The following is a 14,999-nucleotide window of genomic DNA, read 5'->3' on the forward strand; positions in this document are numbered from 1 at the left end:
AAAGATCAAGACAGTTTTCCCATGGAAGAGCCTCCAAGTGCTGTGCTGGGAGGGACCCTGGGAAGTCAGAGAAGGCCAAGTAGAATCCCCCCAGTGTGGCAGATCCCAGGAGACAGAGTGCCCCTAGAAGGAGCCTGCCACAGTCATACCACTGGTCTCCATCATAAGCCAGTGGCCCGGATGGAACAGGTGTGTGGGATGAGGTTCAAGGGGAAAGTCAAAGCCTAGAAAGGGAAACCTGTCCGAGCTGAGGATTCGGTGTGAAAGGTGAGCATACAAATTGGGTCACCCTTGTCACACCCAACTAAGGCAGAGTGCCAGGTAGGGAGACCATTCAGCACTCAGGATAGAAAACATTGCTCCAAGAATGTACTTCTCTGAGGCCTGGCTGCTGAAACTGCCTGCGGTAACTTGAAACTAGTTTTATCTGATGGCTACTGAGACCACCTGCTGCAACTCTAAGCCTCGGTTCACCCACTGCTGTCACTGATTCACTCATCAACCAGAGCTTGCCAGCTCCCCAAAATCCTACTAGTGCCAATGAAACTCAGACAGCAATATGTACTATTTCTCTTCTTTATAAAAAAGAGACATAGTTTCTTTTTTTTTTTGAGACAGAGACTTGATCTGTCCTGCAGGTTGGAGCGCAATGGCGCGATCTTGGCTCACTACAACCTCCACCTCCCGGGATCAAGGGATTCTCCTGCCTCAGCCTCCTGAGTAGCTGGGACTACAGGCACGCACCACCACACCCAGCTAATTTTTGTATTTTTAGTAGAGACGGGGTTTCACCATGTTGACCACTCTGGTCTTGAACTCCTGGCCTCAAATGATCTGCCCGCCTCAGCCTCCCAAAATGCTGGGATTACAGGTGTGAGCCACCGCGAATTTAAAAAAGCCTTTTCTTTGTTCTTTGGACATACTGAAGGCCAGCCAGTCTGCCCCCATGCCCCTAATTGCAGTTATTTCCTCCCAAATAAAACATTTCAATTTCAGAAATTCACCTATTTTATATGACTTCGACAAGAGACAAGCCACACTGTGTAGGAGATGCTCGGGTGAAGCCAGCTGTCCCTGGCCACACACAGCTTGGAGGCAAAATGGCAGGAGCTCAAGCGAAAGCCAGGCAGGTCTCCCCCTGAAACCTCTGCACAGGTGGGCGCTGGCGGGGCTGAAGGGCAAGGGCACCGCTCAAGCTGGCTTTGGTCAGGGTTAGGGACAGGGCCGGCTCCAGAGGCGACGGGGTCACACCCTGAGCGGAGGGGCTCCCGGGGTCCCCAGGGGTTATGGTGATGGCGGGACCCCCTAGAGGGAGGGTCCAGGAACGAGGCAGGTGGACTGGGACCTTGAGGGCAGGGTGGGCCTGGGCGGTGCCAACAGGCTGCCGAGGGTGGCTGCTGTCCCGTTTCTCCAGCAGCCAGGGCCGTGCGCTTCTAGAACATTCCCCGTGGCTTTCCTAAAGGGAGCATGGATGGAGCCAGGGTGTGCAGATTTCTGTGAGAAATATTTTCACCTGGGAGCCCCAAGGGCGACCCTGCCAACCTTTGAACACTGGCAGATGGGCTGGAGGCCTGGAGCCTGGGGACGGGGCTTTGAGGGTCCGGAAGGAGGGCGGAGCTGTGCGGCCGGCGGAGGCCCCCGAAAGTTCCAGAAAGCGGGTGGGGCGGTCGGCGCGGGAGGCTCAGATCGCTGGAGGCGGCGGGCACGCACACTGCAGGCTCCGAGGGGCACAGGTCAGTTTCCTGAGGCGGGTCGGGACCCAGGCGTGAGACTGGAGTCTGCCCAGGGGCCCCGCTGAGGCAGCCCGGCAGGCAGCCTCCTCGTCAGCTGCTTGGGCCGCCAGGACGCCGCCTGGGGGTGCGCCGCGCTTCCCTGGATGGGGTGCCCCCACTCCCCTGGGAACTCCACTCCCCTCGGAGCCCCAGGGAGACCCCCCGAACTCAGCTCCTCTCAGGGGTACCAGGGGGACCCCTCAAACTCCACTCCCCTCAGGTTCCTGGGGAGACGCCCCCTACTCCATTCCCCTCAGGGTCCCAGGGAGACCCCCTAATTCAGCTCCTCTCAGGGGTACTGGGGGACCTCTGGAACTCCACTCCCATCAGGGTCCCAGGGAGACCCCCCAACTATGCTCAGGGGTCCCAGGGAGATGCCAGCACCCCAACTCCGCTTCCCTCAGGGGTCCCAGGGTCCCCCTCCCCTTACAGCTCAACTTCCCTCGAGAGTCTGGGGCTGGGGCTCCGTTCAGTTCTTGAGCCCCCTTCCCTCGGGGTGTCCCGGGGGCCGCCCCACCCCCACACTGTCTGTGATTCCCCAAGGCGGGGGTCTCGGGCCGCAGCCCTTGCCACGTTCTGCTGCTCATTCTTTTCTGGCTCCTTGCTGTCGAAGGAGAGAAGGAGGCCTTCGTTTCCAGTCTTTTTGCCTTTTCTAATGGAGCCCTGCTTTTCCTTCCGTGTCCCTTCAGGCTACTTCTGCCAGGTTTCTATTTTTCATTCTTTATTATGACTTTGCCCAAAATATTCTTGACTTCTATTGAGAAGGATTTGGGGGTCCATTTCTTATTTGGAGGTGTGTTCTTAAGTTCCAAACAGATGAGGATTTTCCAGTTAATCCTTCTGGGGTGACTTATTGCTTAATGCCACCATAGTCAGAAAATGGACTCTGAGTGTCCGAAACTGCATTCGGCTCTGAAGTATCTGTCCTTGTCACCTCTTGCAATGTTTTTTGCCTGGAAGCCTGCACTCGCCGACGCTGACGTAACTGTTTCTGCCTTTCAGTTCTACAGCCTCCTTTGCTTTGTGATATTGTCATATACTTTATTTCTATATATGTTATAAACTCAGTATTTCTTGTAGTGGGTCTGCTGATAATAAAATATTCCTACTCTTTTTGTCTGAAGCCATCTTAAGCTTACCCTGTATTTGCCCCATGCATCTCTTCCGTTTCACGGTTCCTGAGTTGTCACCTTTGTGATAAACTGGTAATAGTAAGTAAACTGTTTTCTTGTGCTCTGTAAGCTGTTCTAGCAAATTGTCTAGGAGGAGGTGGTCTTGGAAACCCTTGATTTATAACTGGGCAGTCAGAAGTACACGTGGCCCAGACTTGTGATTGGCATCTGAAGTGGGGGCATTAGGGTGGGACTGAGCCCTTCACCTGTGGGGTCTGCCCTACTCAAGGCAGTGTCAGAATTGAATTGAAATGTTGGACAGTCAGTGTCCAGAGAGTTGGAGAACTGGTTCGTGTGTAAAAACTCACATATTTAGGGTCAGAAGTATGGTGGTGTAGAAATAATTCATACTATAGTCCCTTATTTCTGCCTCTTACACATCCTGTTATTTTTAAAATTTTTTCATCTTTAAAAAATCAATTTAGTAATCTTTTTCTCTTGCTCTTTAATGCTCTCATTAGAATTTTTAAAGTACTTGTATGCTAATGTCAACATTTGAGTGAACTGTGGGTTTATTTCTATTGTTGTTTTATTGATTAGCAATAATTTATTCCTAATTCTTACATATCCTGTGATGTTTTTATTGAACATCTTGCGTTGCGTACAAAATAGCTGGAAAGCTTGGAGGCGGTTGTATGTTACTACTGGGGATGTGTGCCCTCTCCTCTCTCCAGGAGCCTGTGGGAAGGCCTGGACTACTGGCTTGCTCAAAGGTGGAGGCCAATTGGGATGCTTGCAGCTTCAATCTGACCCTGGCTGCCTCTGGAGCCGGCCCTGTCTCTAACCCTAACTGAAGCCATCTTGAGCGGTGCCCTTCCCCTTCTCCTACAGAGTGTGGCTTGTCTCGTGTTGAAGTCAAATAAAATAGATGACTTTCTGAAATTGAAATCTTTTCTTTGGGAGGAAATAATTGTAATTAGGGGTATGGGGGTAGACGGGCTGGCATTCAGTATGTCCGAAGAACAAAGAGAAGGATTTTTAAAATTTGCAGTGGCTCACACCTGTAATCCCAGCACTTTGAGAGGCTGAGGCAGGCAGATCACTTGAGGTCAGGAGTTCAAGACCAGTGTGGCCAACATAGTGAAACCCCGTCTCTACTAAAAATACAAAAATTAGCTGGGCGTAGTGGCGTGCGCCCATAGTCCCAGCTACTCAGGAGGCTGAGGCAGGAGAACTGCTTGAACCCTGGAGGTGGAGGTTGTAGTGAGCCGAGATCACGCCATTGCACTCCAACTCCAACCTGCAGGACAGAGCGAGACTCTGTTTCAAAAAAAAAAAAAAAAAAAAAAGAAACTATGTCTCTTTTTTATAAAGAAGAGAAATAGTACATATTGCTGTCTGAGTTTCATTGGCACTAGTAGGATTTTGGGGAGCTGGCAAGCTCTGGTTAATGAGTGAATCAGTGACAGCAGTGGGTGAACCGAGGCTTAGAGTTGCAGCAGGTGGTCTCAGTAGCCATCAGATAAAACTGGTTTCAGGTTACCGCAGGCAGTTTCAGCAGTCAGGCCTCAGAGAAGTACATTCTTGGAGCAATGTTTTCTATCCTGAGTGCTGAATGGTCTCCCTACCTGGCACTCTGCCTTAGTTGGGTGTGACAAGGGTGACCCAATTTGTATGCTCACCTTTCACACCGAGTCCTCAGCTCGGACAGGTTTCCCTTTCTAGGCTTTGACTTTCCCCTTGAACCTCATCCCACACACCTGTTCCATCCGGGCCACTGGCTTATGATGGAGACCAGTGGTGTGACTGTGGCAGGCTCCTTCTAGGGGCACTCTGTCTCCTGGGATCTGCCACACTGGGGGGGATTCTACTTGGCCTTCTCTGACTCCCCAGGGTCCCTCCCACCACAGCACTTGGAGGCTCTTCCATGGGAAAACTGTCTTGATCTTTAGGTACCTGGAGATTCTGGGCCACTTTGGTCCCCCGTGAGCCAAGACGGCACTCTGGTTTGCATTCCCTACTGGAGTCCCTGTCTGTAGCCAGCCTGGCTTTCAGCTGGTGCCCAAACTGACAAATGTATTTGCAGTGACAAAGGGTACCCTGGGAAGGGTTCGCCCTCTTCGGAATTTCAGTTTACGTGGGCCTTGGTGCTTCCATATCTGTCCAAGGGCCTTTCAAATGTGACTTTTAACTCTGTGGATTGATTTGCCTGGTTGTCACATTCTGAGCAGCCACAACCTACTGCATCCCATGTAGAAGTGGAAGTGACCTGATTTTTTCCTGACTTTTCAAGGCTGTATGTTTACATTTGCCTCCAATCATTCCTATATGGGAATTCCTTGGGAGTCTAACTTGGAGATTTTGTTTCTTCTGCCTTTGCTCCTGGGGGCTTAATCACTTCTGTGCCTCTGGTTATCTGTGGCACATTTGTATTTGTCATTAGTCAACCGGAGACTGGGGGTCTGAGTGGAGGGTATGTCCCCCTCCAGTGATGGTTTCTGTTGGCTTCCCAGGGTGAGGATGACTCATGACCACTTGCAAGTGGTTTTTGTGTCTGGGGTTTATGATCACACAGTCATACACGTTCTAACTCCAGACTGACTGTTGAGAAAGCCTCTGGGTAAGGAATTCCTGGGAAACACACTGTTTTCATGCATCCTCTGGAAGATGAGGCCCGAAGTTACCAGGGTCTCTGTTTGCTGATGCTGATGATCCACATTTTCTAGCCCACTCTGCTTCTCTGACACCTTTAGTCTAGAGGATCCATGCTCTGTGAAGGAATCCAAGCTCTCATTTCCCACTCACCTCGGCCCTGGCTCTGTCTCCAGGACCTGTTCTACTACAAAATCCTAAAGCTCTGGGCGCTGGGTGTCAACCTGTGCCCCAGGAAATCATACAGTTACTGTGGACTTTCCAGTTTGCTTTCTTCTAGTATTCCATTGTAGCTCTTGGGTATTTTCCCATCTGCCCCAAGATCCAGCTGGAAATCAGTGAACACATTTGATGGGAGTTTTCCTGCATGTGCTCTGGGCATTGACAGTGGAAGGGTGTTCAGAATGTCTGCTGTGCCCTCATGGAGGAAGAGGGCCTCAGTGTACATGCTCTGGGTCAGTAGGTGCCCTTGAGCCCAGCTTTGGGAGCAAGTGTTGGATGAGTGAAGGAGGCATCCAGGGAAAGCAGGCAGGACAGAGTGGAGATGGGGCTGCTGGGTCTCAGGGGAATGGGCATGGAGTGGGTAGGAGATCCACCTAGGGAGGCTGGCTGGCCGGGTGAGTCAGGAGCCCCTTCCAAGGGTGGACACTGACAGGCCCTCAGTCTTGGTCTCCTGCATCCCAGAGGTACCAGCCCATCTTTTTTCCCAAACTTGATGACCTAGGGCTAGGGGCATTTTGAATCTCAGCCTCGCCCACTGGAGCTGGACTTGGTACACAGGGTGGGGCAAAGTGGGTACTGGATCCTGATCGTCCCTATCCCTGGGGTGTGGCTTCTTGCTGCACAGTCAGCTTCTAGTTCTGTAGCCCCAGCTGCTCCTGCGGTGGAGGGAGCTACAGATCAGGCTCTGACCCCCTCCAGGTGGGGCCTTCGCGTGAGGGGAGTCAGCAGGCATCAGCAGCTGGGCCCAGGGAGTTGCCCCACTGAGCACTGCGGGCTGACCTGCTCCCAACCAGGGAGATGGAGCTTCCCCCTTGAGTTGGGCTGCTGAAGGGGGGTAGGGGATGGAGACAGCGCGTTTGCAGGAGTAAGGGTGCAGTTGGGTCCCTGCGAGAAAATGTCTCAGTTGTGGCAACTGATTGGTGACCTGGGGGGCGTTTCTGAGCCCACAGTGCTGGCATCAGGACTCAGGTGTGAGGTGCCCCAGACCCTCCCCTTGCCAGTAATTAGCTGATGGCTCAGTGATGCCCAGGGTGAAGGAAGACTTGATTTTGGGAGGGGAGTTCTCTCGTAATGACACTGAGGATGCCTTCAAGTTGGGCTTCTGGCATGTTCTGCCCTCGCTCCCCTTCTGTAGTCACCTCGGCCCTCGTGTTGCTGAGCTGTGTGTGGGAGCGGGAAGCGCGTCAGTGGGCGGAGTATTTGAGAACATTTCACAAGCCGCTGTTGAGGTTCAGAATCAACCAGCAGATACAGAAAAATATTTCGGAGCGTGGGGACCCTTGGGTGAGCTGCCACATGAAGCAGCCCAGGACCTCCCTGGCTCGAGGAGTGACAGCGAGTTTGTCTGAGGTGAGGGCACAGGCCTGGCGAAGCCTCGTGTGTGGGTGAGACCTGCCCGACCCCAGTGCCTTACCCGAGGAGCTACTGGCCCAGTGGGGGAGGCATTCAGGTGGGCAGAGTCAGGGAGACTCATGAGGCCCTTGAGGCCAGGGGCATAGAGCTGGCCAAGGAGCCATGGCTCACTAACGTGTTGTATGGGGCTCCTTCCCTTCAGGTCCAGGCTCCTGCGTGAAGTGATGCTCCTCTTTGCCTTACTCCTAGCCATGGAGCTCCCATTGGTGGCAGCCAATGCCACCATGCGCGCTCAGTGTAAGTGTCATTCCCTCTCACTGTCCTGGAGAGGACGAGAATTCACCTGGGGTGCTGGGGGTCACTGGGATGATTGGCTGCAACGTGGAGCAAGTCTCCGTTAGCTGGGGCCTGCATTGTCTGTGTAATCAGGGGTGGGCACTAGGGCAGTCCAGGAGTAGTCATGAGCAAGGAGAGGGTTAGGATGAAGGAACAGCTGACCAGGGACCAAGGGGGAACCTTGATGTGGCCCTTCCCCATCAGCGCCAGGCAGGAGGGGCTCTGTCCAGGGAAACCCAGGAGGATGCCGGACCCCTGTGAGTATCCAGTCTTCCTTGGCGAGGTGAGCCAGGTCTGCAGAGCATAGCAATCCCATGTGTGACCACCAGTGGCGCTCTCTGGAGCCTGCGTTGGAGAGCAGGGAAAGCTCTCCTTGTGCCTGGCCTCCCTCCCAGGAGCTAGCCTGGGCCAGACTCAGACTGCATAGAGAGCTGAGCTGTGCAGGCTAGGAGAAGTCCTTGGAAGCAGAGGCGAAGGGCTGGCCGTTGAAGAAGGGTGGAGTGAGCTGGTAATGGGTGGAAAAGGCGTGGTGGAGCAGAAGCCTGAAGCCTGCTTTCTCCCCTCTCAGGGACTTACAGTTTGAGATGCCATGACTGTGCGGTCATAAATGACTTCAACTGTCCCAACATTAGAGTATGTCCGTATCATATTAGGCGCTGTATGACAATCTCCATTCGTAAGTACTCTTTGTCATTTTGACACATTGTAGATTAGTCCCCTACCTGGGTAGTTTCTGGGGCCAGGGCCAGTCTGCTTTCTTCTCTGCACCCAGCTCTGTTTCCCCTTCCCTCATGTCCTCCCATCCTGAGTGCGTTTCTGCACGCTTTGGTCTCAGCCTCATGATAGGCCAGCATGCATCATCTTGTAGAGCCAGGTACTCTGCAAAGTAGTACAATCTGTCCACACATCTGCAGCGTCTCCAGGGGGTAGGAGCATTGCTGGACCTCAGAGCCTCTACTGTTCCTGGTTGTGTGTGTAGACACCCCATGCTGCCTGGGCGAGTCCTCACTGGCCATTCAATTTCTGGTAGTCTAGAGAGTGCCTCCAGCTCGGCAGGTCAAAGCAGTGGATGGGCCATGGACTCCCCCCAGGGAAAAACCTACCACACACAGATGGGAAGGACAAGCATGAGGTCAGGGCACAGCCTGCACTTCCAGGATGCTCTTGCTTCTTCCTCAGAGCCCTCTGGTGCCCTCTCTCCCCAGGGCCCTAACCTGCAGAAGATGTATGGCCAGAGGCCCAGTGACCAATGGAGCAAGCAGGGAGGGTGCAGCCAGTGTATGTCCTGGCGCACAGGTGGAGGCCTTGTCTGGGGCCCTGCTCAGGGCCTTTCCTGTAGCCCTTTTGTCCCCGGTGTCTGTGGTTGTGCTTGCAACTTCACATGTCATTCTGTGTTCTAAGCTTTGTGCAAAAATAATCCCCTGATTACCACCTCGGTGTGGTTTGGCTATGTCCCCACCCAGATCTCATCTTGAATTGTAACTCCCATAATCCCCGTGTGTCATGGGAGGGACCTGGTGGGAGGTAGTTGAATCATGTGGGTGGTTACCCTCATGATGTTCTCGTGATAGTGAGTTCCCACAAGATCTGATGGTTTTATAAGGAGCTTTTCCCCGGCACTTCTCCTTCCTGCCATCATTTGAAGCATGTGTTTGCTACCCCTTCTGCTGTCATTGTAAGTTTCCTGAGGCCTCCCCAGCCACGCGGAACTGTGAGTCAGTTAAACCTCTTTCCTTTATAAATTGCCCAGTCTCGGGCAGTTCTTTATAGCAGCGTGAGAAGAGACTCATACACACCTCTTCTTCAGACCAACTGCTGATTTGGGACATGGGCAGGAGGCTGAGAATCTGGGCTTTGTCTCCACAGTGGCCACTGCTGGGGACCTTGATGGCATGGTTTTGTCATGTTGGGATTACTGCCTCTAAATGAGGCTGAGAACTATCTTTCCCATAACTCCCTCATGGGGTAATAGTTGGCAAAAAGAGGAACTTGAGTGAGATTCGCAAGGTATGGGTGAAGCAGAGATCACTCTTCTGGAAGGTCACGATGGTTTAGTGAAGTGAAGGACACTGGTGGACACCAATCTGTCCTCCTTCATGTCCACCCCATCTTCTCCACTTTTGAGCCTTTGACTGAAAGCAATTCTAAGACTCCAGCAGGTATTTGGCCACTGGCCTGCCTAGGTGATGGGTACTCCAGTGGCGCAGTTTAAACGTCTCTGCAAGAGACTCCTCTGCACAGCCTTACTTGAGAGGATAACGGTGCATGGCCTTTGATATTGCCCTGCAGAGTTGGGCTGTTCCAGCCTGCCCCAGTGTAAGTGACCTAGCTCCGGACTGTTCCTCTGATCTTCAGCCTTACCTGACTGACTTCCTTTCTTGGCTCCCCCATGGTCATGGCAGCTGTAACACTTTTATTTAATAACTTAGACCTAGACTGTTTTAGAGGCTCCATTTTCCTGAATGAACCCTGATGGATATTAGGACAAAGAAATTGGGAATGCTGGAATGCTGGGACATTTCTCCTTTCAGGAGATTTGCTGATTTCTGGGGCTGTGCAGGATGGTAAGCAAAAGACCTCTATGGAAAGAAACGCAGGCAGTGTCCTGAGACAAGGGGCCTGGGTATGAGGCATATAGGAACTCTGCACTATCTCTGCAACTTTTCTGAAAACCTAAAACTATTTTTAAAATAAAGGGTTCATACACACACACACACACACACACACACACACACACACACCATAACCCCACTACCTTGTGGATTCAATAACAGAATTGCAATGTGGTTTACAATTTGAAACCCATCAGTTTAATTCACCATATTAACAAAGAAAAGGGCAGAGATGATTGTAGATGCTGAAATGTTTTGATAAAATCCAACACCCTTTCCAAATCTCTGAGGGAAATGTCTACCATCACCACTTCTATTCCCAATGGAACTGGAGTTCTTAGGTAGTTCAGTTAGGCAAGAGGAAGTATTAAGTCTCATGGAGAGGAGAAAGAAAGAATTTAAACTGCTTACTATTCATCAGAGACAACAAACTTCAAATAACAGATATCTTTAGGAAAGATCCTGGATACAAGATAAGTATTCAAAAATCAGTTTACAAAATCAGTTGTCCTTTTGTACATCAAGAAACAGATTGAAAATGAAATCCAAGGAATGGTGCTCTTTAAAGTATCACAAAATCAAGTACCACAAATCTAACTGGATTTGTGCAAGATTTCAACACTCAAACTGCAAGAACACTATTGAAGACTTAAAACACCATTAAAGACTTAAACACATGGAATTGTACACTATACTTATGGATCATGAGAATCAAAAGAGTAAGGATATCTCTTCTCCAATTAACCTACAAATCCAAAAGAATTTCAGTCAAAGTCTCAGCAGGGGTGTGTTTGTGTTTTGACAAGTTGGTGCCGAATGCTTTTTGAAAATATGAAGGGCTAGGAATAGCCAAAGCAGTCTTGGGGAAAAAGAAAAAAGCTCGAGGACTTGTGCTCTGAACTATCAAAATTATTCATATAGTTTCCTTAATCAAAACGGTTTGGTGTTGGATCCTGTGGTCAGGATTGAAAGATAACAACACTAGAAGAGAAATAATTCAGAAAAAGCCACATACTTCTGGTTTCTTGATCTCTGACAAAGTTGACCCTGCAGTGCAGTAGGTAAAGACACTTCTCTGCGCTGAGCAGTGGTGGATATGTTAGATATTTATACACAATATCTGCACCATATAAAAGAAGCAGTTTCAGATGGTTTGTAGATCTCAATGTAAATATTAAACCAATAAAGTTTTTAGAGAAAAATGTAAAATGCTGTATTTATGACTTTTAGGAATTAAGAATTTAAAAAATCGAACAAAATAGTGCTAGTCACATAAGAATGAAATTGATAGGTTGAATTACCTTTAACTTCAAAACTTCTGTTCCTAAGAAGATACCTGTGAAATAGTATAACCGCAAGCCACGGATGAGGAAAAAGCATTTCAAAACATGTATTTACTGAAGTACTTGTGTTCATAATATAATGAACTTATTCCTATGAATTAATAAAAAACTGATCAATGGAAATTTAAACAAAAGGTTTAAAGGGAATTTGCCAGAAAATGGTGTCTGAATGTGTAACATACATAAGAAAAGTTGTTCACTGTCGTTCTTCTTGAAAGAAATGCAGCTTAAAACCACAACACAATAACACCACAGGAAATGACTCAATATCCTAAAGTGATCATACCACGTGTTGTCAGGGTTCTGAAGTGTGCACAATCCCTCAGACTATAGATAAGTTCAACCCAGTGTAGAAAACTCTTCGACGTTGTCTGCTAAAGCTGCGTATCAAACACTGAGACTCAGCGCTTCTACTCCTAGGTACATAGCTAATTATAAAAAAGCTTATACAGGCTCACCTCAAGGCAAATACAAGACAAGAGTATTCATTGCAGCACTATTTGGAGTAGACAAAAACCAGAAACAACCTCAATGTCCATCAACAATAAATTGTGGTATGTTCACCAATGTAATGCTATGCAATTTTGAGAATGAACAATATACAACAGTGTGCAACAATAGGGATAAATTTCATAAACACAGATTAGAGCAAAAGAAGCCATCCACAAAAGCAGATATAATGTATAATTTCATTTCATAAAGTTCAAAACCAAACAGAACTAACCTATAGGTTTAGAAGCCCATACATTTCCTGTCTTTGGCCTGGGCTGCTCACAGCAGTGTCTGCGTGGAGGAACAGAGTGAAGAATCCTGGGGCTCTCTTGCAGCTCTGTTTCTGATGCTGCATGCTGAGTACTGGCTGTGGGCACTTGGTGACAATCCATTGAGTTGTGGACTTATGGTCAGGCACATTTCTGTAGAATGGTGAACTCCAATAAACTTTTAAAATGGAAAATAACAGAAAACAAGTGACTGGTTCGTATTCATCAGTTGTTTCTGGTGTTATAGAGGGGACAAGACCCAGAGCCATGAATAGATAAATCAATTATGGTAAGTTCCAGAATAAAGTATTTGTGTAAACACTGGATAGACTTCAAGGGGAACAGAAGTAGTGATGAGGGCCAAGGTATTTAACCCAGGGATTCTTGAAGGAGGTGTTAGATGCAGCTTTGGTCAGGTGGCATTGGTCAGCTGAGGCCACTGGACAAGCCCTCTAGTGAAGATTATTGATCACATTAGTCGTGATCACATTAGTTGCGATCGATAACCTTCACCAGAGGGCTTGTCCATCGGATAACATGTACCTAGTTGGAAAGGTGCATCAAGTCTGTACTGGGGAGGAGGTTGGCACCAAGGGCTCAAGAGCATTTATATGTTGGTCCAGGAGACTGAAACACCAGGCTGAGGGTCCCAGGAAGGAGTTTACCCTAGAAGGGTCTTGCCAACTGCAGAAAATCTAGTTAAGGCTACATTAATATGGACACCTCTGTTAAAGGTCCATGTGATCTCTAGACCATAAGTGAAACATGATTTCTGGTCTGCATTTAATTTCTCGGGCTCTAGAATTCTTACCATAAGAAATGAACAGGACATTTCATTGCGTGTAGCTACATGGCAAGGTACCATGATATCATTTTGGGAGGGCCAGAGGCCTAAAGATGGCAGCTTAGATAGAAAACTATCTCCAGAAGAAGTTGTTCTGGGAGTGATGAGACCCGCTAGTGGACTTGGATGTTCTCTCTCAGTCAAGTGTTCTAGACAATTTTATCACAGCTGGGAGTGTAGAATGTGTACATGGAGCTAATTATGGTTGAATGTGAGGTGTATGTGCTTCAATATTTACAAGCAGAAAATGTGAAATCAATTATTTTCATTGCTGCTTCTTTTTTTAGGCATAAATTCTCGTGAACTACTTGTTTATAAGAACTGTACAAACAACTGCACATTTGTATATGCAGCTGAACAGCCTCCTGAAGCCCCAAGAAAAATCTTTAAAACTAATAGCTTCTACTGGGTTCGTTGTTGTAATAGCATGGTTTGCAATGCAGGAGGACCTACTAATCTTGAAAGGGACATGTTACCCGATGAAGTAACTGAGGAGGAGCTTCCAGAAGGAACTGTGAGGCTGGGGGTGTCAAAACTGTTGCTGAGTTTTGCCTCTATCATAGTCAGCAATATATTGCCATGAGGACCCCACCTTGGAGGGTCTGACCATCTTCACCTGTTCCGCAGAGAAATGTTGCTCTCCATTATTCCCTTCTAAGCCAGAGACCCTTATCCACTGCTCCTCTAGGTGGCCCATTTATGGTTTGTTGTAAGAGAAAAATTAAAAAAATATTGTTTAGTGGAGATGTTCATGAGCATTTGTTTGCCTGCATGTACTTGAGCACTCATAGTGGAGTCCCTATTCATATCTGTTCTTCCCTCCCTTGCTCTGTATTCAGGGATTACTTTGTGGTTTTATTATAATCAGTTGCTGTAGCTATTAATTGATTTTGGTAGTTTTGTCTTTGCGCTTCATACTAAAGTTATGAGTGGGTTGCACACTGCAGTTACAGCATTGCAATATTTTGGTTTGTCTGTGTACTTAATTTTACCCTAGGTTTTATACTTTCAGATGTTTTCTTTTTATACATGAGTGTTTTTTTCTTTCAGTTTGAAGAGCTCCCTTTAGTGTTTCTTGTAAGACAGATGTGGTGGTGGTGAATTCTCTCAGCTTTTGTTTGGGAGAGACTTTATTTCTCCTTCATATTTGAAGTTCAGTTTTGCTGGATACATTATTCTTGGATGACAGTTCAGGATTTTTTTTTTCTGTTCAACACTTTCAAAATGTCATACCACTCACTCCTGGCCTGTAGAGTTTCCCTTAAGAATTCTGTTGCCAGATGAACTGGAGCTCCTTTACATGTCTGCCTATTTTCTCTTGCCACTTTTAGGGTCCTCTTTTTGTCCTTGACCTTTAAGAGTTTGATTATTATATGTGTCAGGGTAGTCCTATTTGGGTCAGATCTCTTTGGTGTTCTCTAACTTTCCTGTACCTGAATATTTATCTCTTCTTCAAGTTTTGGAAATTTTTCTGTTATTATTTTTTGAACAGCTTCCTACCCCTGGTGCTTGCTTAACTCCCTCTTAAACACCAGTAATTCTTAGATTTGGTCTTTTGAGGTAATTTTCTATATCTTATAGGTTATCGTCATTCCTTTTCATTCTTCTCTCTTTTTTCTCCTTTGTGTACTTTCAAATAGCTGTCTTCAGGTTCATTGATTCTTACCTCTGCTTTATTTATTTTGCTGTTGAAAGCCTGTAATGAATTTTTCAGTTCAGCAAATATATCTCTCATTTCCAAGGTTTCTGTTTGACTTTTTAGATTATTTCAATGTCTTCGTTAATTATTTCTCATAAATTTCTGAATTGCTTTTCTTTGTTATCTTGGAGATCACTGAGTTTCCTTAAAACTACTATTTTGAATTCTTGGTCAGAGAATTCACATATTGCTGTCTCTTTAGGGTCAGTTACTGGTTCCTTGCCTTGTTCGGTTGGGGAGGTCATGGCTCCCTGTTTGCCATTGTTTCTTGTGAATGTATGTCTATGTCCTTG

The 14,999-nt window shown here is 47.8% G+C and overlaps 1 protein-coding gene across 2 annotated transcripts; it reads left to right on the forward strand.

The window, feature by feature from the left end:
- The first annotated feature begins 1,649 nt into the window (after positions 1 to 1,649).
- Positions 1,650 to 13,751, forward strand: GML (glycosylphosphatidylinositol anchored molecule like). 2 transcript variants are annotated; one of them, NM_001419780.1, is given in 4 exon segments: positions 1,650 to 1,733; positions 7,314 to 7,408; positions 8,016 to 8,123; positions 13,295 to 13,751. In NM_001419780.1, coding segments are annotated over 3 exon segments (477 nt in total). In that variant the 5' UTR covers positions 1,650 to 1,733; positions 7,314 to 7,335; the 3' UTR covers positions 13,591 to 13,751.
- Positions 13,752 to 14,999: the final 1,248 nt, after the last annotated feature.

The sequence above is a fragment of the Pan troglodytes genome, chromosome 7 (genome assembly GCF_028858775.2).
Source record: "Pan troglodytes isolate AG18354 chromosome 7, NHGRI_mPanTro3-v2.0_pri, whole genome shotgun sequence".
NCBI lineage: Eukaryota > Metazoa > Chordata > Mammalia > Primates > Hominidae > Pan > Pan troglodytes.